A 21,547-nucleotide genomic window follows, 5' to 3' on the forward strand; every position below is an offset into this window, starting at 1 on the left:
TTTTTAGTTTTTGGGTTATTTTGCTTCTATTCTAGTCTTCTTTCAGACTATTGAAATAAGACTTTAAAAAACATACAAAATACACATTTAGGTGTTTATTTTAGTAAACTTTGTCTATTTGCACCTGCAAATTTCTCCTAAATTCACCAAAAAAGATAATGCATCATTTGCATATTTAAACATAACATCTCAGAAAACTTGTAATAAAAAAAATATGTCTCAATGTAAGTAATTAAGTGGGGAAGTTTCATGTTGACATCTGTTAGTTCATTATTTTGTCCTATTCATGAGTGTCTCCCCTTATCTTGTTTATAATCTAATATACTAATATAATATTAATATTAAAAATAATTTCAGCCTGTGTGAGAGGATGGGGAAACATGCGGGGCTTTATTCTGGTTTCTCAGCTGTGTTCAAATATGAAAGGAGTATTCTACCTTCTGCTGCTCAGATCTTCTAGAATGATCTGTAGGCTGATGTAATATAATGTGCAGACATGTATTACATCTTCTGTGAGGTCAGAGATCACTGTCAGCTACAGATCAGATAATATAAGAGTTTCTTAAAGCCAAAGATGAGATCAGGTGATGTGTGTGTGACAGGCTGAATGCTCCTGAACTGATCTGGAGCTGTGGATGCTGAAAACTGCTCCAACAAGAGAAATGGAACACCTCTGTTGATGTTTGAACACCTGATGCTGGTTCTCATTTTGCTCTTGCTTTGGCGCTGTTTCTACTCTCTTTCCATCCTCACTTATTGTTGCTGAAGCATTTTATAAAATGTTATATATTTCACGTATAATAAGAAAACTCAGATCTTTTGTTCTAACTTCTTTATCTGAGACATTATTATTCATGGTTACTACACAAACCAATCACAAACTCAGAAAATGATCTGAAACAAACAAAACCATCCCATTTGTTATCTTGTCATGTGAAATTTTGTAAAGAATCGTAAGTGCCCCAAATCATTTTTTATTCCCCCTCTCTTTAGTTAACCATCTACAGGTCAGAGAAACATTAATTTAGTCTCTTTGACAATAGTGAATATTCAGGCAATATTCATATAATTGTAGCTACAGTCATAGATGTGTTTGTGGAATTACAAAACGACAGACATTTTGAGTATTGAGCACTTTATTGAAAATCAAAACACCAATAGAAAATGAAACAAAATAGCAAGGCTACTTAATTCAAAACGTATCACTTACATTTCTTTATGTTTACAAAACAAAGAGAGAAAACATTTTTCTCAAAATACTAGCAGAAAATATTTTTAAGAACATTTCTATCCGTGAGCCAAGAAGCCCAAAAACATCCCACAACCCTTTTAGAATCTCAGCTAAAATAAAAATACCACGTTTTAAAACAGATCAAAAGATAGATATTAACAAGATCTTCAATTTTAAAGAAATATACAAACAAACTATTTACACAACTGGAAAACAAATGTACTGATGTTTTTATTTTGTGTGTGTGTGTGTGTGTGTGTGTGTGTGTGTGTGCGCAGAGGGGTGAGAAATTTAGTGTTCTGTTTGCAGTGTTGCCCCCGGTGATCTGACCCAACCAGAGAACCAAAGGATGACTTTCTCACTAGAAATAGTAAAGAAAACTCTACAAATATCTGTTATCTCAAGGTTTATATATCATCATATCGCTGCCACACCCTAAGAGTGGATGTATGGAGATGGAATGTATGTGCGTGTACATTTGTGTTTCCATATGTGTATATTTGCATTTGTGTTATCAATATTGATTGAACCAGAAAAGCCTGACAGCTGAAGTATCAAACTGTAACTATGGTGGATTATTTTAGATGAACACACAATTCTTTATTATGTATGTAGGATGAGTGCTGTGATGCTTTCATTGTTTTTATTATCATGTTTTACTTCTCTTTAAAAATAATCATCCTCACTTGATGTTCTGGAATATTTGTGATTTGTATTTGTCAACTCATTTTTCACATTTGTTTTCTCTGTATTCCAATCGATGAGCCTCTACTATTAAATTCCCAACCCCAAATCTGTCACTTTGCGAATTTTGAATGTGGTGGCACCACTCCTTTTTCCGGTTCAGAATTTATCCATAAACATGAACTGATGTTAATTCTTGGTGACAATGTGTAATGTGAAAGGTAACACCTTTCACATTACACATTGTCATTTGATACGTTTTTGCCACACAAATATGGATTATTGTAGCTTTAAAACCTCACTGCACTGCACTTTTTTTAACCACATAAAATAAGTGAAATTCCGTCCATTTTGCTGGTGAGGTGGCCCTTCTGTATGGATTACAGATCGTGTAGAAACTTTGTTGATGTTGCCAATTTCTTACAAAGTGGACTTCATGCTCCTCTTCACACTTTCACTGGCCACTGCCCAGACAATTAAATAGTAAGTTCTCACGTACATTAATACAGGTGATATTTCAGACAGACAGAGCCATTAGTTACCTTTTGAGCAATTCTGTGTAGCTGTTTACTGTAGAAGAAGCACTTGAAGAATCCTCTGACTCTGAGAAAAACAAAACACAAAATCATTTTAACAATAATCATGAAGGACAGAAATGGATTTGATAATTACTAGTACAGTGTCCATTCAAAATGTGCCTGTCTGGAACGAGCAGATTGTGGTATTGCTGCTTGAAGCTTTCTCCAGAACCATTGTACCGCTAAATTACTTAGAGAAGGCCCCCAAACCACTTAGCAACCACACTGTATGGCCTACTACTGACTTACAGTGTACTCCTAATTTAGAGAAAAACATTGTACTGCCATATTTACCTGACAGACGTGGCAGATTCAGAATTTAGTCAAGAAAAATCCCAATTAAAATGTGGAGTAATCACAGACATTTGCCTCATGGACTTAGGACGGTGCGCCATGCACCACCCAAACCTGCCCGTAATGAGAGCCAATCAACAAATATCTGCATTAATCAACCACCAGAACCGGACTGAGTACAGAGTCGGACAAACAGAGTCAGCTTTGGCTCCGGACTGTGAGTGTGTGCGTGTGCGGGGGGAGAGGGAGAGAGAGAGAGAGAGAGAGAGAGAGAGAGGGGGGAAAAGGTGGAAGGCAAGGCAAGTAAAGGGTTTTTCTTTAACTACATTTTAGTGTTGTCTTTTTCGTTAACGATATTGCATGTTGATATCGCCAGAGTCAGTGTTTAATGTCTGCGGTGCTGTCTCGTGATATAGCCTTTCGTTAACAAATTTAACACTTCAGCAGAGGTGTTAATTTCCAAACGGGCTTAGTGGCTTGAGTGTTAACGTTGAAGTATGGATTTGATTCGCAGGGGTATTTTGCTGGCAGTAATGTTATTAGTGTTATAAGTTAGCAGCACACTTGAACAACCGGACCCAGGGTTGAGTGAGAAGGAAGTGGTAAATTTACAGCTCCAAGCAACCTAATACGATATAGTGTCTAAATGATCTAGAGTCATCAAAAAACCCTTTTGATTGAGTTTCCTCCAAGCAAAATGGTCAGAGTGAATTTAAGCTGGGCTTTTACGTTGGGTTTCCACAGGCAGCTGAAATAACGGCAGAGCTAAGCGGTTCAATTCTTCCCTATGAGAAAAGCGGTAAGAGCAAAATCCGCTGACGGCGAGAAAAGTGCCCGGATGTTCACCGCTCTCCCCGCTCTACCAAAGTTGACTCCAAGTGAAGAGCCAATGAGAGGGCAGACTTGCAAATGTGCCTTCCAATATATTCTACCGTGTATACACACATGCTATACAGGCAAACTGTGTAGTAATGTTAGCAATGTTGCAATGACAACTAGCTTGTTGCTAGTGATATGACATTATTCAAACTAAACACAACTTTTTAAGCAGCAAAGTGTGTGACTAGAGTAGAACACTTACCAAACAGTTGTGTTAGGCCAGATATAAACTGAGAGAAAACATATATCCACACCAACAACTCATTGTCTGCAAAACGTGTTCACGGTCGGCATCATGTTGTGGTGACACAATTCCGCTTGAAATCTGCTGATAGTGACCGAGACAGCGGAGTTTCAGTTGAAAAACGCTGCCTGTGGAAACCCAGCGTTAGGGTTAGGTGAAGGATGGGTTTGTGAAGGGTAGAAATAGGTTTTTTTATTGAGTTTCCTCTTAGCGAAATGCTGGGTGAATTTAACATGGAGCTTTATTGTGAAGGGTAGACACGGAAGAGCCAGCTGTCCAAATTGCTCCAAATTCCAGACCCCAAGTTCATTGGGTACCCAGGAAAGCAAGTGTGAAATAGATGGGATGAACGGCACACACACGTACACACACACACACACACACACACACACACACACACACACACACACACACACACACACACACACACACACACACACACACACACATATACACATTTATTAGATAGATGTCTACATAAAGACAGACAGACAGACAGACAGACAGACAGACAGATATGAACCTGTGTTGCTCAATGTTCTTGTACGAGGAATGTCAGGTGAAGTCTTCTTGTCTACAAAAACAGAACAAAACAAAACAGTGACAAGGCAACACTACTTCAACTACACCAGCTGAACTGCTCTGGGGTGACCGTTAGAAACCAAAGACCTTTGAATCATGACATTCTCTATACAAATGTTACAAATCTATGTTATTACTCATGTAACTCAGGACAACACTTTTCCCCCACTAAACATCACTTCGAAAAAAACAAACTACATTTTTATGGTTTTTGTCAATGTCAAAATCACTAATACAGCTGGTGTGGTTATAAAATATTTGGTGTATCAATTGAAGTTTTCTGAATTTGCACAGTAGTCCAATGTTTGTGGCAATGCTTTTTTTCCACCTACACTGTAAGCCTTGTACAGACAGAAATTGAACCCTGAGCCTGTGTGTTGGTGGGAGAGAGTGCAGCTGAACCCCCTTGGGGCAGCGTTGTGCGGTGAGGCATTTTCTTTGTATCATTACAATTTCAGTCATTAAATTCAATTATAATTACCATTACATTCTTAAATAGCATGAACAACATAGCTATTTTCCTACCTCCACCCAAGGTTATACTGACTGAAGTGTTACATGATTATTTTAGTTTAGTTTTGACTTTTAAATTTAAATGTGGGTTTTCTGTAGTTCAATGTCATGAGAGTTGAAAACACAGAATCTTTTCTCTCACTTCAGTCTGACTTCAGAATAAAGGCAGTTACTGACAGTAGTAGCTGAAAAAATAGGCTTACTTGAATGTGTGGTTGGCATAGTCGCTTTAAATTTTGGTGAATTAGGAATCAAAAATAGTTTAACTTTTGCACTCAATGTATATATACACACACGCATCTATCCAGAGAACAAATATTTTAATACAATAAAAACAAGTTGTACTGACCTTGTTGATAGGATTTAGCTGAAATATAAAGACATGATTTTTAGATGCCAAAGTTGCAAATGACAAAACATCTCTTCTCCACTAAATCTAACATTCACTACAACTCACTTACACTGGTTACAAATACCTTTTACAGTTCTGTTAAGGTCTTTAATTATTTTCCTATACTTCCTATACTCTTTAACCTAATAAAGCTTCGGTCATATTATCATGATGCGCTTATACTGTTCACTGGTAGCTGCTTCAGATTTTGGTGTGCCTTGAACTAACCCTTGTTTCAATTTAGCAAAATGAATGAGTATCAACTCTTATCTAATAACAATATTATATTATAAAAACAAGTTGTACTTACACGGTTGAGCAAATTTGTCTGTAAAAACGAAAAGACAAATTATTTCAGTTGTCAAAGTGCAAATGCAAGGATACTGATTTTCCTCCTACTCACTCAAGTTGGATAAAATCCCTTCTACATTTCTGTTTAGATTTTATTTCATCACTTTCGTTTCACTTTTTAATCTGGATAAACATTTACTCAAGACTAACATCAAGGAAGAACTGGAAAAGTCAAATGTGTAAATCTTTGGTTCTCTCACCATTCTTCTTTTTGTAAATGATGAATCCAATCACAGCGATGAGGACGAGAATGAGAACAACCACTGCCACTGCAGCAGAGATCATTATGATGGTCACATCAGTGGGCTTCTCTGTTGAACAGAATTTTTTTTTAAAGTGTGTCTCTGTAAAAATATATTACAGTAAAATCTTTCATTGTTTTATTATTATATAAATATAATATATATATTACAAATATAATTATATAACTGCAGAAGTAATCATTTGGAAATACAGACACAACTTTAGCAAAACCAGCTCTTTTTTTTTTAAATTAACAAAGCTAAGCTAAGCTAAGCTAAGCAAAAAGCAGCAGAAATAAACCAGTCAATGGCCTTAATGCAAGAATTTTTTTGTATTTTTATCCTAAATCTCTCTCACTTGTTTTCCAAGAGGTTTGCTCATACAAGTGTTCAAAATCACCAACTCTCTTAACTGGACACATTTCTTGTAAATGGCTTGTTTTAGCTTGATGAACACAAGTTGTTTATGGGGATGTTTGTGTTCATGAGATTTAATCATTAATTGATGCATCTAAAATCACCATACAATTTGTTCCGCTCTACTTGTGAGAAAATGTAATTCACAAAATGTTACCATAGAGTAAAAAGAAGAATTTCACACCACATAGCTCCAAGTCCTCCTGTTTAAACCAGCAACAACTGTAGCAGTGTTAGTGTAGTGCTATTAGAAGACCTGAAGCAGTTAGTAAATATCAACAGTACAGCTGTGTACAGTGGGACAGAAATAAAAAGGGAATGATATAAAATGAGATGCTAAATAATGTTTTTCTAAAGCAAAACGGTTCTTAACTAATATGAGAGGTGGTCATGGGACAGTCACAGAGATATTCTAGACAACAGAATAGTATAGACTACAGTAGATGATGGTCTGGAAGAAAGATTGGTGAATGCCACTGTAATGGAAAATCACATATATGTCTATTAACATATCTTACTTACTACTGACTTGTTTTTTAGTTTTAAGCTGTGTGAACTTGTTACCCCTATTTGATGTATGGATCTAACTTTATAGCCTAACTTTATGTTCTTCTGTTCATCTAAAGTGCAGAGACTGGCTTTACTCTACCTCCCATTTTGGTCACAGATTTGGGGGTCAGAGGTCAGATGGACTGATAGTCAGAAGGGCTGTTCATTTTACCCCCTCCCCATTGCTGTCAGCTTGTAGAGGGTTTATAAGCAAGTGATTCTCCTAGACTCTTGGTTCATTCTCTCAGACTCTCATGATGAACTGAACCTTCTTTGCGCAAAGAATAAATACTTAAAAGACTTGGTTGAATGAAGCCTTATTTCAGATCTCACCTAGATATTAGAATTTTTACCACAGCCACCAATTCTCTTAAATCACTCATATAAATCTGTTTGTACAAGTGTTTCTTGCATGACGTCCATTGTGTGATGAAAAAACAGTAAAATTACTTAAAATGGCGAGAATGAATGTAATTCTTTTGGGGTGTCCATCAGTTCAAATCAGAAAGCCCATAAGAATGAAGATGTATACAGCACAAAACATTCATTAACTACAGAACAAATTACATTTGTGTTAGCCATCTCCACCTGATTCCAGTCTTACCTCTGTTTGTCCTGATCTCTGCTTTGTACAGTCTGGTGATGATGTCTTTCTTCATACCAGCGAGCTGAAACACACAGTCGTACCTCCTCCAGTCTCCAGCTGGGACTGATGAAAGGTCCAGGTCAACACTCATCTGGAAGGATCCATCGTGGTTGGGGAGGATCTCTCCGAGGTCCACGTCCTCATGAAGCTCCTCTCCATCTTTCCTCCAGAACATCATGGCTCTGTCAGGGTAGAAACCTGTAGCGTGGCAGCTGACTGGAGAGGAGGGAGACTTCTGGAGGAGAGACACTGAGGGAAGATCTGCAGAGAGAGAGAGAGAGAGATAGAGAGAGAGAGAGAGAGAGAGAGAGAGAGATTTTATTGATTTTTAAAAACGTATTTGGATTATTACTATCATTCCACTTTAACACACATTTAGCAAATGGAAGAAGAGAGTCATAATGAGATAAAGAAGGAAAATAACAAATGTGACAGAGATCAACAGATGTGTAATTTACAAAAAAAAATACTGTTTCAGCAACAGTGTTGAGTCTATGAAACTAATAATAAATAATAATAATTTACACTTTATTAATCCCGCAAGGGAAATTACAATAAACTCCATCAGGTCATGTGATTCTACCTCTTCTCAGCAAAGAGCTCCTCCCATAGTCCACATACTTCTTCCCCCACTCAGGACACTCCTGGGTCAGGTAGTGTTTATACTGTGCTGTCTGAGCGTCGTTATGATCAAACTTGTGTTTGGTGATGACAGCCTGTTGTTGTGGAGCGATCCATGACTCTGTCTTCAGGTCAAATGATATGAAGTCTTCTCCATCATAACCAGACTGCATAAATCCATTAACCTCTTCAGTCTCATTGTCCCACTCACAGCCGTACATCCACTGGGCAATGTGAGAACCTGAGAGAGAGAAGAGAGAGAGAGAGAGAGAGAGAGAGAGAGAGAGAGAGAGAGAGAGAGAGAGAGAGAATGAGTCATCTCTTATCAGCTGATTTCCCATTTTCACCACGGAGAAACACTGATCCACAGACACCAAAACAGAGGATCTACACCTCCTTTAACTTATTTTGGTGGACTCAGTGCGATTCTGGTTTAGAGCTGCAATCTGTCCTTAAAAGTTAGGCCCGACTTCCCCCTTTCTCTCCCCTTTCATGTCTTCAGCTGTCCTGTCAAAAATAAAGGCTAGAAATTCCCAAAAAAAATCTTAAAAAAAAGTAAGGCCTGACAAGGCCCGAGATGACCCGACAAGGCCCGAGCCCGACACAATTCGTTCCGAGCCCGACAAGTACATTTTGATTGACAGCCCGAACCCGTTTACAGCCTGACATTATTCAAATATGCGCACGCACACAGCTCTTTTACCTTTTATCAAGAATGAGTCATTTATACATTTTTTCCAGGATTAGTCACTAGACTCCAGTTGCTCCGCCAGGACACTGTGTCCTGTTCAGCTCTGTTTCACTACAACTGGTGAGAATAAGACCAGACCATTAGGACCATTATGGAGACTGGGAGGCAGTCGGTGTGTCCTGATTGGTCCATCCAGCAGCCAATCATTCAGCACAACCAAAAGCTGTTTCCAGCTGCAGATGTTGGCTTGATAGGATGAACCAACACACGGTGGTCAGTCACAGCAGAGTTAAACTAATCTAATATGTAGTTTTAGGTAATTTGAGGTAATTAGGGCTTAAACTAATCATTTTTTTCATTTATAGTGTGTGTGTGTGTGTGTGTGTGTGTGTGTGTGTGTGTGTGTGTGAGAGTGTGTGTGTGTTAGGGTTAGTGTTAACTAAAATAAAAGGATGAAAATATAAACAACATTTTATCAGTAGAAAGTGAAACATAAACAAACCTCCAGTTTGGTTGAAGCGCTGCTTTGCAACTTCAATGTTGGCTTTGAAGGTCTGCTGGTGACCCTTCAAGATCTCAGTCTGCGTGTGCCAGTAGTGAGGATCCTTTTCTGTGACTCTGCTCATCCAGTCCTGTTTGGGTTCTGTTCTCCAGGTGTTACTGTCATAGTGAGTTATCTCAACGCCATCAACCAATCCAACAACCACAAACTCTGGGAAGTTTGGGACTCCAGAAGACGCAGTGTAGAAATTCTTCAGAGAGTGAGTCACTGTAAAACAGTTAATACAATGATATCAGGATTTAGAAATGCCATTTGTACAATAATATAAGCCATTTATAAGAGTTTTACTACAACATTTACTATAAAAGCACTATAAAGGACAAAAAATGAGAACCCACTACAGATAATATATCTGTAGTATAATACCGGTCTGTAATACAAAATTGTTTTCTTAAAGGCATAATCTGTCATTAATGTAATCAATAAACACCCAACAAGTTTAAAACACAAGAATAAAAACCTTCTCTTACTTCCAGAGTGATTGTCAGGTATTTTTATATACAGATGTACACTAGAACAGATCTAAAGTCAAAACAGGGCTTTATCTTCAAATGTGATCAAATAAAAAAATACAAGCTGCGTATTTTCCATCTTAAGTCAAACTATAAATATTATATACAGTTAATAAATGGACCAGTTTATATTATTATTATTATTATTATTACATTACAACATTAAAAGTAGCCTAACTATTGTTTATCAAAGTGTCACAGAACATTATTTTTTTCACTTTACACATGATAGATATTTTTGTAAAGGACTGAAACTGTTTGGACATTGGAATTTCATTAGGCCTATTACTTTTATATTCATTACATTATACATATTGAGTAATATCCATGAATCTTCATAAAAAGCAAGCTGCCATCTTTCTTTGTTATTGCCCCAACAGACTTGTTGATAGTTAGATAATGGTTAGAGACATCAGGTAAACAACATTTAGGCTATCTGTAAAATAAGCTCTAAATATATGAGTATAATATTTTATTGCTTATGATTAGTTATAAATTAATGAAGGCCTATCTCAATTAATCTAAATAAACTAACTTGTCCAGAAACGCAAGGCCTACAACAACCCCAAAACAGACTAGTTCTTGATTAGTTCCGCTTTAACGCGACATCAGCCAACGCAGTATCTTCAAAGTTTAGCCTATTATAACTACAAAACGTTTTAAACTTACCCGCAGATGTATCGTGGAAGTGGAGCAGCAGTAAAATAACAATAGCATACATTATGGTTTGATAAAGTGATAGACTATGGACAAAATAAACGTAAAATTATTTGAAATCATTCCCCACGATCATGACTCGCTTCCACCAGGTTTCCACAGCTTCGGTGACTAAAACATGCGCAGTAGTTGGATTCTGACCATTTGGAATTCAACATTGGTTGAACGTCATCAGTTACTGGGTGGAGTTAAAGAGAAGAGGTTTGTAGTGGAAAGTGAAACTTAAGCCAGAAGACTATCTAAGAACAAGAGACAAACAGCACAAGGTGTATGTACACATACATGCATAACCACAATGGGATAATAATCATAATAAACCTCAATGTGACTTCATCAAATAAGTGTAGGTTTTGTAAAGACAGTATATAACTGTAACACAATTATGTTACGATATGCTTTCATAATGTTATTTACAGTAACTTCACCATAGACATGTTTACAGATGTTCTTTATCTTTACAGATCATTTGGACTTCCCTGACCATAATACACTGTACCAAGCTATCCAGACAGTTAGACAAGACAAAGTTGTACAAACTAGGTTTCATGTTGCAACTTGTTCTGAACACACCTATGGAGTAATCAAAGCTGAAGAAATTAAATTTAAAAAACTGATCAGCAGTGGTGGAAGAAGAACTTAGATGCTATACTTAATTAAAAGAATCAAAATTATATCAAAACTATATTCACTATAGCCCTGGTGACTGATATATGACATTTCAAGTATATATTCTGAACTTTTGCACATGCATCATCATTGTTGCACATTGTGCACTAACCCAGCCTCTTCTTTCTTAATGTTAAACAGTTATATTGTACATATTTGTGTGTTTGATATGTTTATGTATGTGCCAACCACCAAGCCCAAGTCCTTGTAAGTGTTACTTACTAAATATAAAATACAAAATTAAATCCTTTTCTGATTCTGAAGTCTGTTAGTACTGATGCATCACTAATGTGCAAGCAGCATTTCACTGTTGCAGCTGGCCCATGTGTAGTTTGTTTATCTACTTTATAATGTAGAGTAAGTAGTTTTAATCCAGTGGTTCCCAACCTAGAGGTTGGTCCCCCTCCATAGGGTTACAATATAAGTCTGGGGGATCCTGGGATGATAAATGGGAGATGGGAAAAGAATAAACAAAGTTATGCTGCATGTTTGTATCGTATTTTTTGGACGTTTCTCTAATTCTTTTTTCTGCAACATTGGATACTTTTATCTCTGTGAGCCTTGAACAGTTATTTAAATTAAGCCATCTGAGAAGTTAAGAGATGAAGAAGTGCTATGATGTTGGCCGTGTTATTAAGTTAAAGCCACTCGACAATGCTTCTTTGTAAGATGTCACAGGCCAAAAAAAGGTTCTGAACCACAGGTTTAATCTCTGACAATGTGTTGTATTTTTATAAACATATGTTTTTTAAATGTAAAATCTTAACCTGAAAATGAACTAAAGCTGTTCAAATGTATAATATTTCCCTCTGAAATGTAGTGGAGGAGAAGAAATAAATGGAAATACTCAAGTTAAGTACAAGTATCTGCAAATTTGACTTAGTGCTGCAGTCAGGACAGACAGTGTGATGCTAGAGTTAGTGTTGGAGGAGCATCCACTGTTGACCATTTGGTAGCCTATATGAAGGTTTAAACTTCACCAGTGGACAATCATTTGTGTTCAATTTTTTTTTTTTTTAAATATTCAGAGATACTGTTTTTAGCCTCCAAAACACCATTAAGATCACCACATACACCCAAATTCTCTGTCTAGATTAAAGAAGTTAGGGTTACATGCACATAAGTAGCTGCTCCCATATTTTTCACTGGTGGAGTATATGAACAAAGAATTTACACAAACATAACTGGACTGAAAGAACTGGTGATTAAATGAACAACCGGTAGTGTAATTTCGCTATTTAATCTGTTCATTTGTCAGTGAAGCTTCTGTCTGAATTAAACTTTGAGTCATTTTTTCCTGCTTATAAAGTGCAATGAGTAATTGTGTGTTTCAAAGCATTATCTGCAATTGTAATGTTTCTCACAGCAGAATAAGGAATCAAAGAGCATTTTCTTTAAGGTTCATAATCATAATTGATTGTTCCCTTTTTTACACTGAACAAAATATAGCAAAGTTCTGCAAGACACAGTGCTGTGTGGTTTTGTACAGTTCCTAAAATGCCCACAGCATGCCACACCCTTCACTCTGAGAACACCTGTGTAGTGACATTTTGTGTCTATTCCTTTGTTGTTTTGAAAAGGCAGATGCACAAGCACTCTTTCACTCTGACCTGGCAGTCACTTCAGGACAAATTAGGCATCAATAGTCGATTCTTAAGACAGACCTTATTATTTTACTCAATGGAAATGTAAAAAAGATACAAGAATATAGGAAGATAAATGTTTTGATTTGGGGCTATGAATTGCATAAAATCCTCCAGATAACACTAATTATCTGTAACAGACAGAAGCTTTAAGTCACAAAGAACATTCCCAGAATGCAACTTGATTAACTCCTTCCTTATGCCACCCTGCCAAACGCTGCTGTTTCTATTTCTGCTGTATATATATTATACTTTCAGATTTCTATTCAGGAACAGTGTTAGAGCTCCTCCACTGGGCAGCAACAGCACATCCCTCTGTACCATTTCTGGTAAATCACGTGATGAGTCTATTAGGTTTCGTTTTAGTGTTTGTGACACAGACCTTGTATGATTTTCACATTTTGGTTCCTGCAAGGCTGTCAAAGCTTCTGGTCCTCCTAGTTGCCACATTCGTCTGTTGTCAGAGTAAACACTTTCTGCAAAAAAAATAATCAAAGATGAACATCAGCAAAACTTCAATGATGTTAGACTGAAAAGTCATTAATAAAGTGTGTCCAGTTGGCTTTAAATGTACAAGAAACTGCACCGTATAAAAGGAAAATAGCATAATTGGTGAATATTTTGAATGTAAAAGTTGTTCTTATCGTAAAACCAAATTTGAATCAAAATATAATAAGCACTAAACACATGCTACCTAACTGGCTTAGAACCGGGCCTATACCCAAGTATTACCTTCTGGGGTCAGGACACTGGTGTGTTTTATTAAATTGAGTGATGGTAGCTCATCATCTTGCTAAGAGGTAGATTAAAACAATGATTGTATGTGTGAGTGGTCCATTCAAGTAGCCTACAGTTAGTTCATTGTTTCTGTTTCTCTTGTCCTCATCTGACCTCTGAAAGTAGGCCTGTACGATTGTTTAAAGAGTGTGCACAATGGTTTGTGTGCACCAGACTCCTTTAATCCAGAAAATGCATTTTCTGAAATGCAGATCAACATGTAGATGGACATCATGTCCATCTACATGTTGATCTGCATTTTCTGGATTAAAGGAGTCTGGTGCACACAAACCATTGTGCACACTCTTTAAACAATCGTAGTTGTAGTAAATCGCAGGAAAACTTTAGCAGATTAATGGATCAAGGAAGCAAAGGAAGGACACATAAAAGTAGTGGCACGAGTTCAGACCATAGACAGACCAAGTCAGGTCCTTTTAGTCGGCAGAGGGCGCCATCTACCTTCAGAGTCAGAGTGGAGAACTTCTGTAGACTACGGTTGAAATATTTCAGGCAGTGTTTGCTTTCAAGTTCTGATAAAGAGTTTGTCTTTGAGTTTCCAGTCAATTTAATTTCAGATATAACCTAGCCTAACTTATTTTTTGACGTCGCTCTTATGGCCGAGATATTTTGAAACTGTGACCGGAATTAGTATGTTTTTCTGGCTGACTTGACGGACTGAGTGAAAGTGAAACTAAAATCAACCCGGGAGTTGAAGGGGAAAACCAACAATAAGCTCTACTTTGTTCGTGCCATCGCAGCAAAGAGTAGCTTACTAACATAACCTGACAGCAAAGGGAAGACATACAATCATGACTGACTTCTCTACTATCTACAAACTGTCCCTGGTTGCCGTAATCTGCTTTATTAAAGGTAAGGTTACCTATCTGACGATTGTTGGTATTAAACTATGCTGCTGTCCAAATACACGAAAAAGGCTCAGTTGAGTTGTTCTGCACCTGTAGCACGGATGCGCCTTTTCTCGTGTAGACCTAGGCTAATTATTGAAAACTCTGTGGGGAAAATGCCGTAGCCTACCCTATATGTGCATATGAAAGCAAATTTTAAGAATATAAATGAAGTGATGTTGTAGGCTGTAGTACACTAGGAGAATATTTATTATATATTTCATGAAAATCCAAATACATTTTATAATTTGACAATGGAGGATCACAGTGCCAAACGAGTCCAATTTAACTTAAGATCTCAGGCTATTAATTATTGTATGTGATAATTCATTAAACATATATGCCGAATTTAGCATAGGATCCTGTCGTGTAATATAATTTCTAAAGTAATTTCCTATACATCGTATACTTTTAGCCTAATATAGGTTATGTTAAATTACGTATATTTCTAAATGGAGTTTGGTGTGAAGTGTCTATTGCAGTAGCGCACTCTCATGGCCGAAACTGTTCCACCCAGCATCAACAGTGGAAACAAACTCACGGTGTCTTTACCTCAGAAAATTCATACAAGTGAGACAACTAAAATACATAATAATACAGATACATAAACACATTGGAAAACATGCCTGAACCTTCTTAGACTTTCTACAGAATAGGTACTGCCCATTTAGCAGAATTCATGTTTAAAGTCCAAACATTGACATGAAAAAGCAAGAGAATAAAAATGAAAGTAAAACTCTGAAACGCTGCAGTCAACCACAACGTATTAGTTGCACCTAAAATAATCACTTTGCACTTTTATTTTTATTTCTCATAGTTTAATTCCTACAAGGCCTTACACTCAATGTCAGTCATAATTCCTTGTGTATTTTGTATTTAACTACTGCATCATACCTTATTTAATGCAACTATAGTACATTTATTTCGTTGTAAGTTTTTGGAAGAATACTAGATACACAAAATTATGATTAATTGGTAAATATTAGGGGAATGTCACTAAAGAATACGCAATGCTATCTACTACAATATCACAATATTGTGTAATTGTATTATTAAGCTCCTGTTTCACAGTGTTTTCCCCCTAAACACTTTTAATTCCTTGTTTAATCTGTTGTCTAGCCTGCAGCAGTAGCTGTCCAGTGCTGGAGTGCTGGTTTGTGCAGGAGAAAGCTGGACGAGGAGGAGGTTTAACTGCAGCTACGAGCCAGGAGAAATCCCTGCTTCACATCAGAACAGGCGCACACAGCCACGGTGCAGATTTCAGCCAGGCTCCATCCGACATCAACCCCGACAGAGTCTACTTTATTACCGGTTAGTTCAAAAATGACACACTGAACCGGATGTGTAACCACACATTGTATCTAGATGTGAATGAGAATGAGTGTGTGCAATAATGCTTTCTGTATAATGTTGCATGCAAGTACAAGTGTTTGTCCACATGCTGTTGTTCATTGTGTGTGTATACAGTCAGTGACGCAAATGTGTAACATTTCAGAGCCAGCAGTAGTTTAAGGTTAATTATAAGCCTTCACTGATATATACTGTAAGTGCTATTGGTCCATAAAATCATTATTATACCTGAGCATTATTGCACTTTTCATGATGTCTCTCTGAATTGCATACATTCACATGTGGTTGAGCCCCAGTATGACTTTTGGGCCTGATCCCAGTATAAGGATACCCTTACAATAGTTATTGAAACAGAGGTGAATGTGTTAAGAGTTTAAAAAACAGGTCTGCACCAGGGCTGGGCAATATATCGATATGGTATCGATATCTTGATATGAGACTGGATATCGTCTTAGATTTTGGATATCGTAATATCGTGATATGACACAAGTGTTCTCTGTCCCTGGTTATAATGGCTGGATCACAGTAAAGTGATGTAATCTTTTGAATTTACCAGACTGTTCTAGCTTTTCTATTATTTGCCTTTACCCGCTTAGTTATTATATACACATTAATGATGATTATTTACCAAAAATCTCATTCTGTAAATATGTTTTTGTAAGCACCTATTGTCAACCCTACAATATCGCTGCAATATCGGTATTGAGGTATTTGGTCAACAATATCTTGATATTAGATTTTTTTCCATATCGCCCAGCTCTAGTCCGCACACAGAATCTGAGCTCAACAGACCAGCGTAGCAAAAAATAACAATCTTCTTCTATTTTAAAATAAATTCACATATCATAGCATTGTTATGCATTTTACCCTGCTGATTGTTGACCCAAGAAAAACAAGTCTGCGACCCGTTCCTGGTCCGGAATCTAACTTTAGGAAAGACTGACATCTCTCTTTTAAATTTAATAAAATAATGTTTTTTCCCAGGCTTAAACTAAACTAATTTGTCAGCATAATTGATTAGGTATTTATCATAAAAGAAAAAAAGTATTGTGATTTCAATTCATCAAATCTTTTTTTAATCAGGCCTAATATCTATCTCTTCACCATCTCCCTCTTTAGATCAATCTACCATTCTCTTGTCAAATTCCATTTCTTTTACATATAAGAAAAACCAGCATCTGTGATCTACTTAGACCACAACACTGTATCCATGTTACCCTTCTGACTCCTCTTTCCTCAGACCCAGCTGCCACTCTGTGCCAGCGCTCTCTGAACCCTCCCAGAGGATCTGTCCAGAAGCCCCAGTGTGAGATCAACCCCTTCCTGCCGCAGCCCTCCACCCTAAAATGGGTTGCTCCACTCACAGACTCCGCCTTAAGCCCCGCATACCTGCAAGCTGATTGGTTTTCAACTGCCCTTCAGGGCCTCAATGACGAGCTGGCCATTTCCACTATCATGCGTGCTCCCACAGCAACCAAAGAGCACAATGGTAAAGTTTATATTGACACAGACAATGTGGAAAAAAATGTTGATCTCATCTCAGTCATATGTGACAGTTTGACTCTCTCCTCCTCTCTGTCTCCTCAGTAATTCTCACTGTGACCAGTAAAACTGTCTCAGTGCAGTCCAGACTCGGGGAACCAGTGCTGCTGGATTGCAGCTTCTGGGTTGACCCCTCCTCCCCTTTATCTGGGTCGGGTTTTGCCGTAGAGTGGCGCTACCAGTTCAGAGGCGACGGACGATTGGTTCTGGCTTACGACGGCAAGACGGACCGCTTGGCTGATACACGAGAGGAAGGGGCCACACTGGACTTTGAGGGTTTGCACAAGAAGGGAAATGCGTCTCTGATCCTGCAGGAGGCTAAAGTGCATCACTCCGGGATGTATATCTGTACGGTGTACCTGCCGTACCTTGTGGCTCAGGTGGCAGTGGAGCTTGAGATTGTAGGTGAGGGAAAATATTTTACTTTGTGTTGTGTGTTTTAAGATGAGCATGCTTTAAAATGCTAATTGTAAAATTATTTTTCTAACCCTGGTCCTCTGCTGTCAGAGAATGTTCACTCTCTGAAGCATTACTCGAGTCGGGACTGGAAATGATGCTAAACGGAGGAAATGTGCTCAAGTGTACCTTTAATCAGTCTCTGTCCATGTTAGCATTCATACACTGTCACATATAGCCTGCTATTGTTTAGTATCTGCTGTCAAACAACACTGAAACAAACTAATTATTGTTAAAAAAAAATTAAGAGCACATAGTAAAATATAATTGGGAAACTACAGATTATTATATGAACTTTCTCTCATTGTCTTCCTCTTTTCTTTGCTCCTTTACCCTTTTTTTTCCTTTTACCCAGAACCTCCATCCCTCTCCATCCACCCCTCCCCTCTGCCCCTCACTGCTCCTGGCCAGACTTTTACCGTCGAGTGCGAGGCGTCCGGCTTTGCCCCCCTCTCCCTGGAACTGAGTTGGGAGTTAAAAGGCGCAGATGGGAAGTCCAGCCCTCTGGGATCAGGCAGCGTCACGGGCCACAGGCAGGCCTGGGATGGGACCTATAGCCAGAGCAGCCGGCTCGAGCTTGACCCGACTAAGCTGGACCTGGGCAGAGGAGGGGAGCTCACCTGTGTGGCTGTCCATCTGGGAGGCACACGACGGGCCAGCGTGACCCTCAACGCCATTGGTAATGTGGAAGAAATGTGTTGTCGTTTATCGAGATCTTGGTAATGGGGTTTGAATGGGTTGAACTTTTTTCAATGTTGAATGAAAGTCTCGACCTGCTTGAATATCTAATTAAGTTAACATTTCATATTAACTACCCCTGTATTCGATTACATATGATACTTTGGAAAACTTAAAATACATGTGTGTTAAAGCACCCTATAACATAGCCTTGTGAGACCGTCCTGATCTCACGATCTCCAGTTTTCTATTCGTAGATCAGTTTGGCATCTTGAGATAAAGAAAATTTAGAGCCGTTCGCCAAACAACCAACCAATCAGCGTTGGTTTTGAGGCGGGTTTAGGTGTCACGCAACGAGAAGCGACTGTTCAGTCTAAACAACATGGCAGCTTCCACGGATGAGATGAGCGTAGCTATCGCGCAAGTTTTATCCGAATTAGAAAGTATTCCTTCACTGAAAGAAGAGCAAAAACCAGCACTGGAGGCTTTTCTCGGAGGAGAAGATGTTTTTGCTCTTCTCCCGACTGGTTTCAGCAAGAGTTTTATCTGATTGGTTGATTTGGCCCGTCTATCACCAACATAGGTGGTCATAGATTTATCCAATCAGCTAACCAGGATTTTCGCACCTTCATGCTGAATATCATCATGTAAATCATTTACAGTATGTCTCTTCTGACATATGCTGTTACTTGTTGATTATTGCCATTTTATGCTGTGAGCCAATAAAAATCATACTCATATGAATGGGCATAAGAGATATTTAGCTGATTTAAAAATAAATAAAAAAACTGATGACACAGAGTTGGATTAAAATCGGCAAAGGATCACTTTAATGGCTTCAAGGTTAAATTAATTATTTTCACCAAGCTTGTCAACAAAAATGAAAGTCATATAAATGGGAATCAATTATAAATGTTATTCTTTTTCTTTTCAGGGTTCAGTACTCCCTCCATTGAGGACTCAATGGCAATGGTCGGTGTAGCACTAGTGCTCTACGGTCTTATCATGTTTGTCTCATGGACCTGCACCGGCTCAGGTAACAAATAATCCAGAAGAAATGCCTTGTTTACTGACACTAATAATAATAATTTATGAAATTAATAATTGTCTGCACCCGTTTAATCATATACAACTGCAAGAAGTAAGAAGGATCAATACTATCTCACCATTAAGACTAAATAAGATTTAAAAACATACAGTACTTGATGAATGCTGTGCTGACTGATTTAAAGAAGATACATTAAGATTTCAATTTAGTTTTCATTTCTGTATATGACTTTTTTTGTCTGTTCACTGTACACAGGCTCCAATGGGGCTGGTCAACAAGACAAGGTAATGTTACTTTTTCAAATACTACACAATTTATAATTCTGAATCTCTGTACGTTTTACATAAATGTACCACTTCTGCGTCCACTTCTATTTTATAACCCTGAAGCTGCTCTTGTTTTTTGTGCATGTCTCCTCTCATTACTTACTTTCTACTTTTTCCACTTATAGAAAGACAAGTAAAGAATGATGAAGTCAGCTGCTGTGATGGGATACCGAACCAGCAACCCTGTCTGTTTTGGTATCTTGATGATGGGGTTTTTGAGTCATTTCTTTTCCTCCACAGATCCAGAGAGGAGCTTGCTTGCGTTAGAGGTTATTTCCACTATTTTTCGCAAATAGTAATAATATGTAGGGATATCCATACTGTTTTGTTAGTGTAACAGTGAACATTTTTTGAAGGGGCTTCTTCTCAGTCTAAACATGTCTGTTGTGATATTTCTTTTACTTTAACGCGATATAGCTTGTTATATCATTTTGGGTTCCCATTGTGTACATACTGTATCTTGTCATGGACACTGGAAAATGGCCTGAAACTTTGAGGAATTCTGAAATGGGAATGTGAATAAATATCAGTTTCAAGTTGGAAATGCTAATGCTTCCATATGATGCTGCCCTTACGTGTACAAGCCAAATATTTCAATCTTTGAGGACTAGAGATGAGCCCTTTTGTTTATGCGTGTGTGTGTGTGTGTGTGTGTGTGTGTGTGTGTGTGTGTTTAAGAAAGAGAAAGAATAATTTTATTTTTTATGACCCAGGACAGTAAAATTAACATTAGACTAAACTGTCCAAACCCATGAGCTGAATCCTGTTTTTGTAAATACAGAGAATATAATTTATGTATATTCTGACATTTTTTGTAAAATGTGTGTTTGTGTGTCATGGTTTTACTCTCATTATGTTTTGGTAGTAATGATTCTCTAACAGCCCGTAATGCAAAATTAAACTAAAATAAACGTGTGAAGGAAATGGTACAAACAAAGCATAGTTCTATTGCATGAAAAATCTGTAATAACTTCTGAATGCATTTGAAGTAAAATAAAAACATTTTTTAAAACATGCTGCCTCCGTTTCTGCTTTATTAATGATCGTCAAGCCTGCTGGTGTGCCACATTGTTGGAAACAATTTTTTTTATAGAAGTATGCAGAAAAGGTGGCTTTTTAGATTGATGTACTGTACATGGAAGTATTTTACCAGACTGTAGTGGCTGTGGTGGTTTGTTTTTAACTTGCTGACATGTTTCTAAATACAGCTCTTCTTAATGACCATACTGCAAAGTTTAAGAGTAATAAATTACAAAGGGACCACTGGTATAAACATACTCACACACACACAATTACACAAGATATACAGTATATATAATTAATATCATCTTGATGTGGTAATGTTCATGTTAGCTACTGTTATTGCGTATCCTAATGTCCGAATAGTTAGACAAATTGTGTTTTGATGCATTGGCGAAATTGTTATTTCATGCCAGAAGGTTTCTGAAATTG

General features: G+C 37.6%; 2 protein-coding genes across 2 annotated transcripts; one reads left to right on the plus strand and one right to left on the minus strand.

Moving 5' to 3' along the window:
• Positions 1 to 1,474: 1,474 nt before the first annotated feature.
• On the minus strand, positions 1,475 to 10,826 carry LOC114568374 (class I histocompatibility antigen, F10 alpha chain). Its single transcript, XM_028597968.1, has 10 exons — positions 10,657 to 10,826; positions 9,416 to 9,682; positions 8,185 to 8,463; positions 7,560 to 7,862; positions 5,948 to 6,058; positions 5,707 to 5,724; positions 5,355 to 5,372; positions 4,434 to 4,484; positions 2,458 to 2,518; positions 1,475 to 2,379 (listed from the first exon to the last, which is right to left on the minus strand). Exons 1-10 carry the CDS (start codon positions 10,706 to 10,708, stop codon positions 2,370 to 2,372), a joined length of 1,170 nt encoding a protein of 389 aa, XP_028453769.1. The 5' UTR covers positions 10,709 to 10,826; the 3' UTR covers positions 1,475 to 2,369.
• Positions 10,827 to 14,250: 3,424 nt separating this feature from the next.
• tapbp.1 (TAP binding protein (tapasin), tandem duplicate 1) lies at positions 14,251 to 21,109 on the plus strand. Its single transcript, XM_028597967.1, has 8 exons — positions 14,251 to 14,660; positions 15,815 to 16,006; positions 17,286 to 17,534; positions 17,633 to 17,992; positions 18,399 to 18,722; positions 19,656 to 19,757; positions 20,025 to 20,053; positions 20,221 to 21,109. Exons 1-8 carry the CDS (start codon positions 14,600 to 14,602, stop codon positions 20,230 to 20,232), a joined length of 1,329 nt encoding a protein of 442 aa, XP_028453768.1. The 5' UTR covers positions 14,251 to 14,599; the 3' UTR covers positions 20,233 to 21,109.
• The last annotated feature ends 438 nt before the right edge of the window (positions 21,110 to 21,547 follow it).

Source organism: Perca flavescens, chromosome 14 (assembly GCF_004354835.1).
Source record: "Perca flavescens isolate YP-PL-M2 chromosome 14, PFLA_1.0, whole genome shotgun sequence".
Taxonomy (NCBI): Eukaryota; Metazoa; Chordata; class Actinopteri; order Perciformes; family Percidae; genus Perca; species Perca flavescens.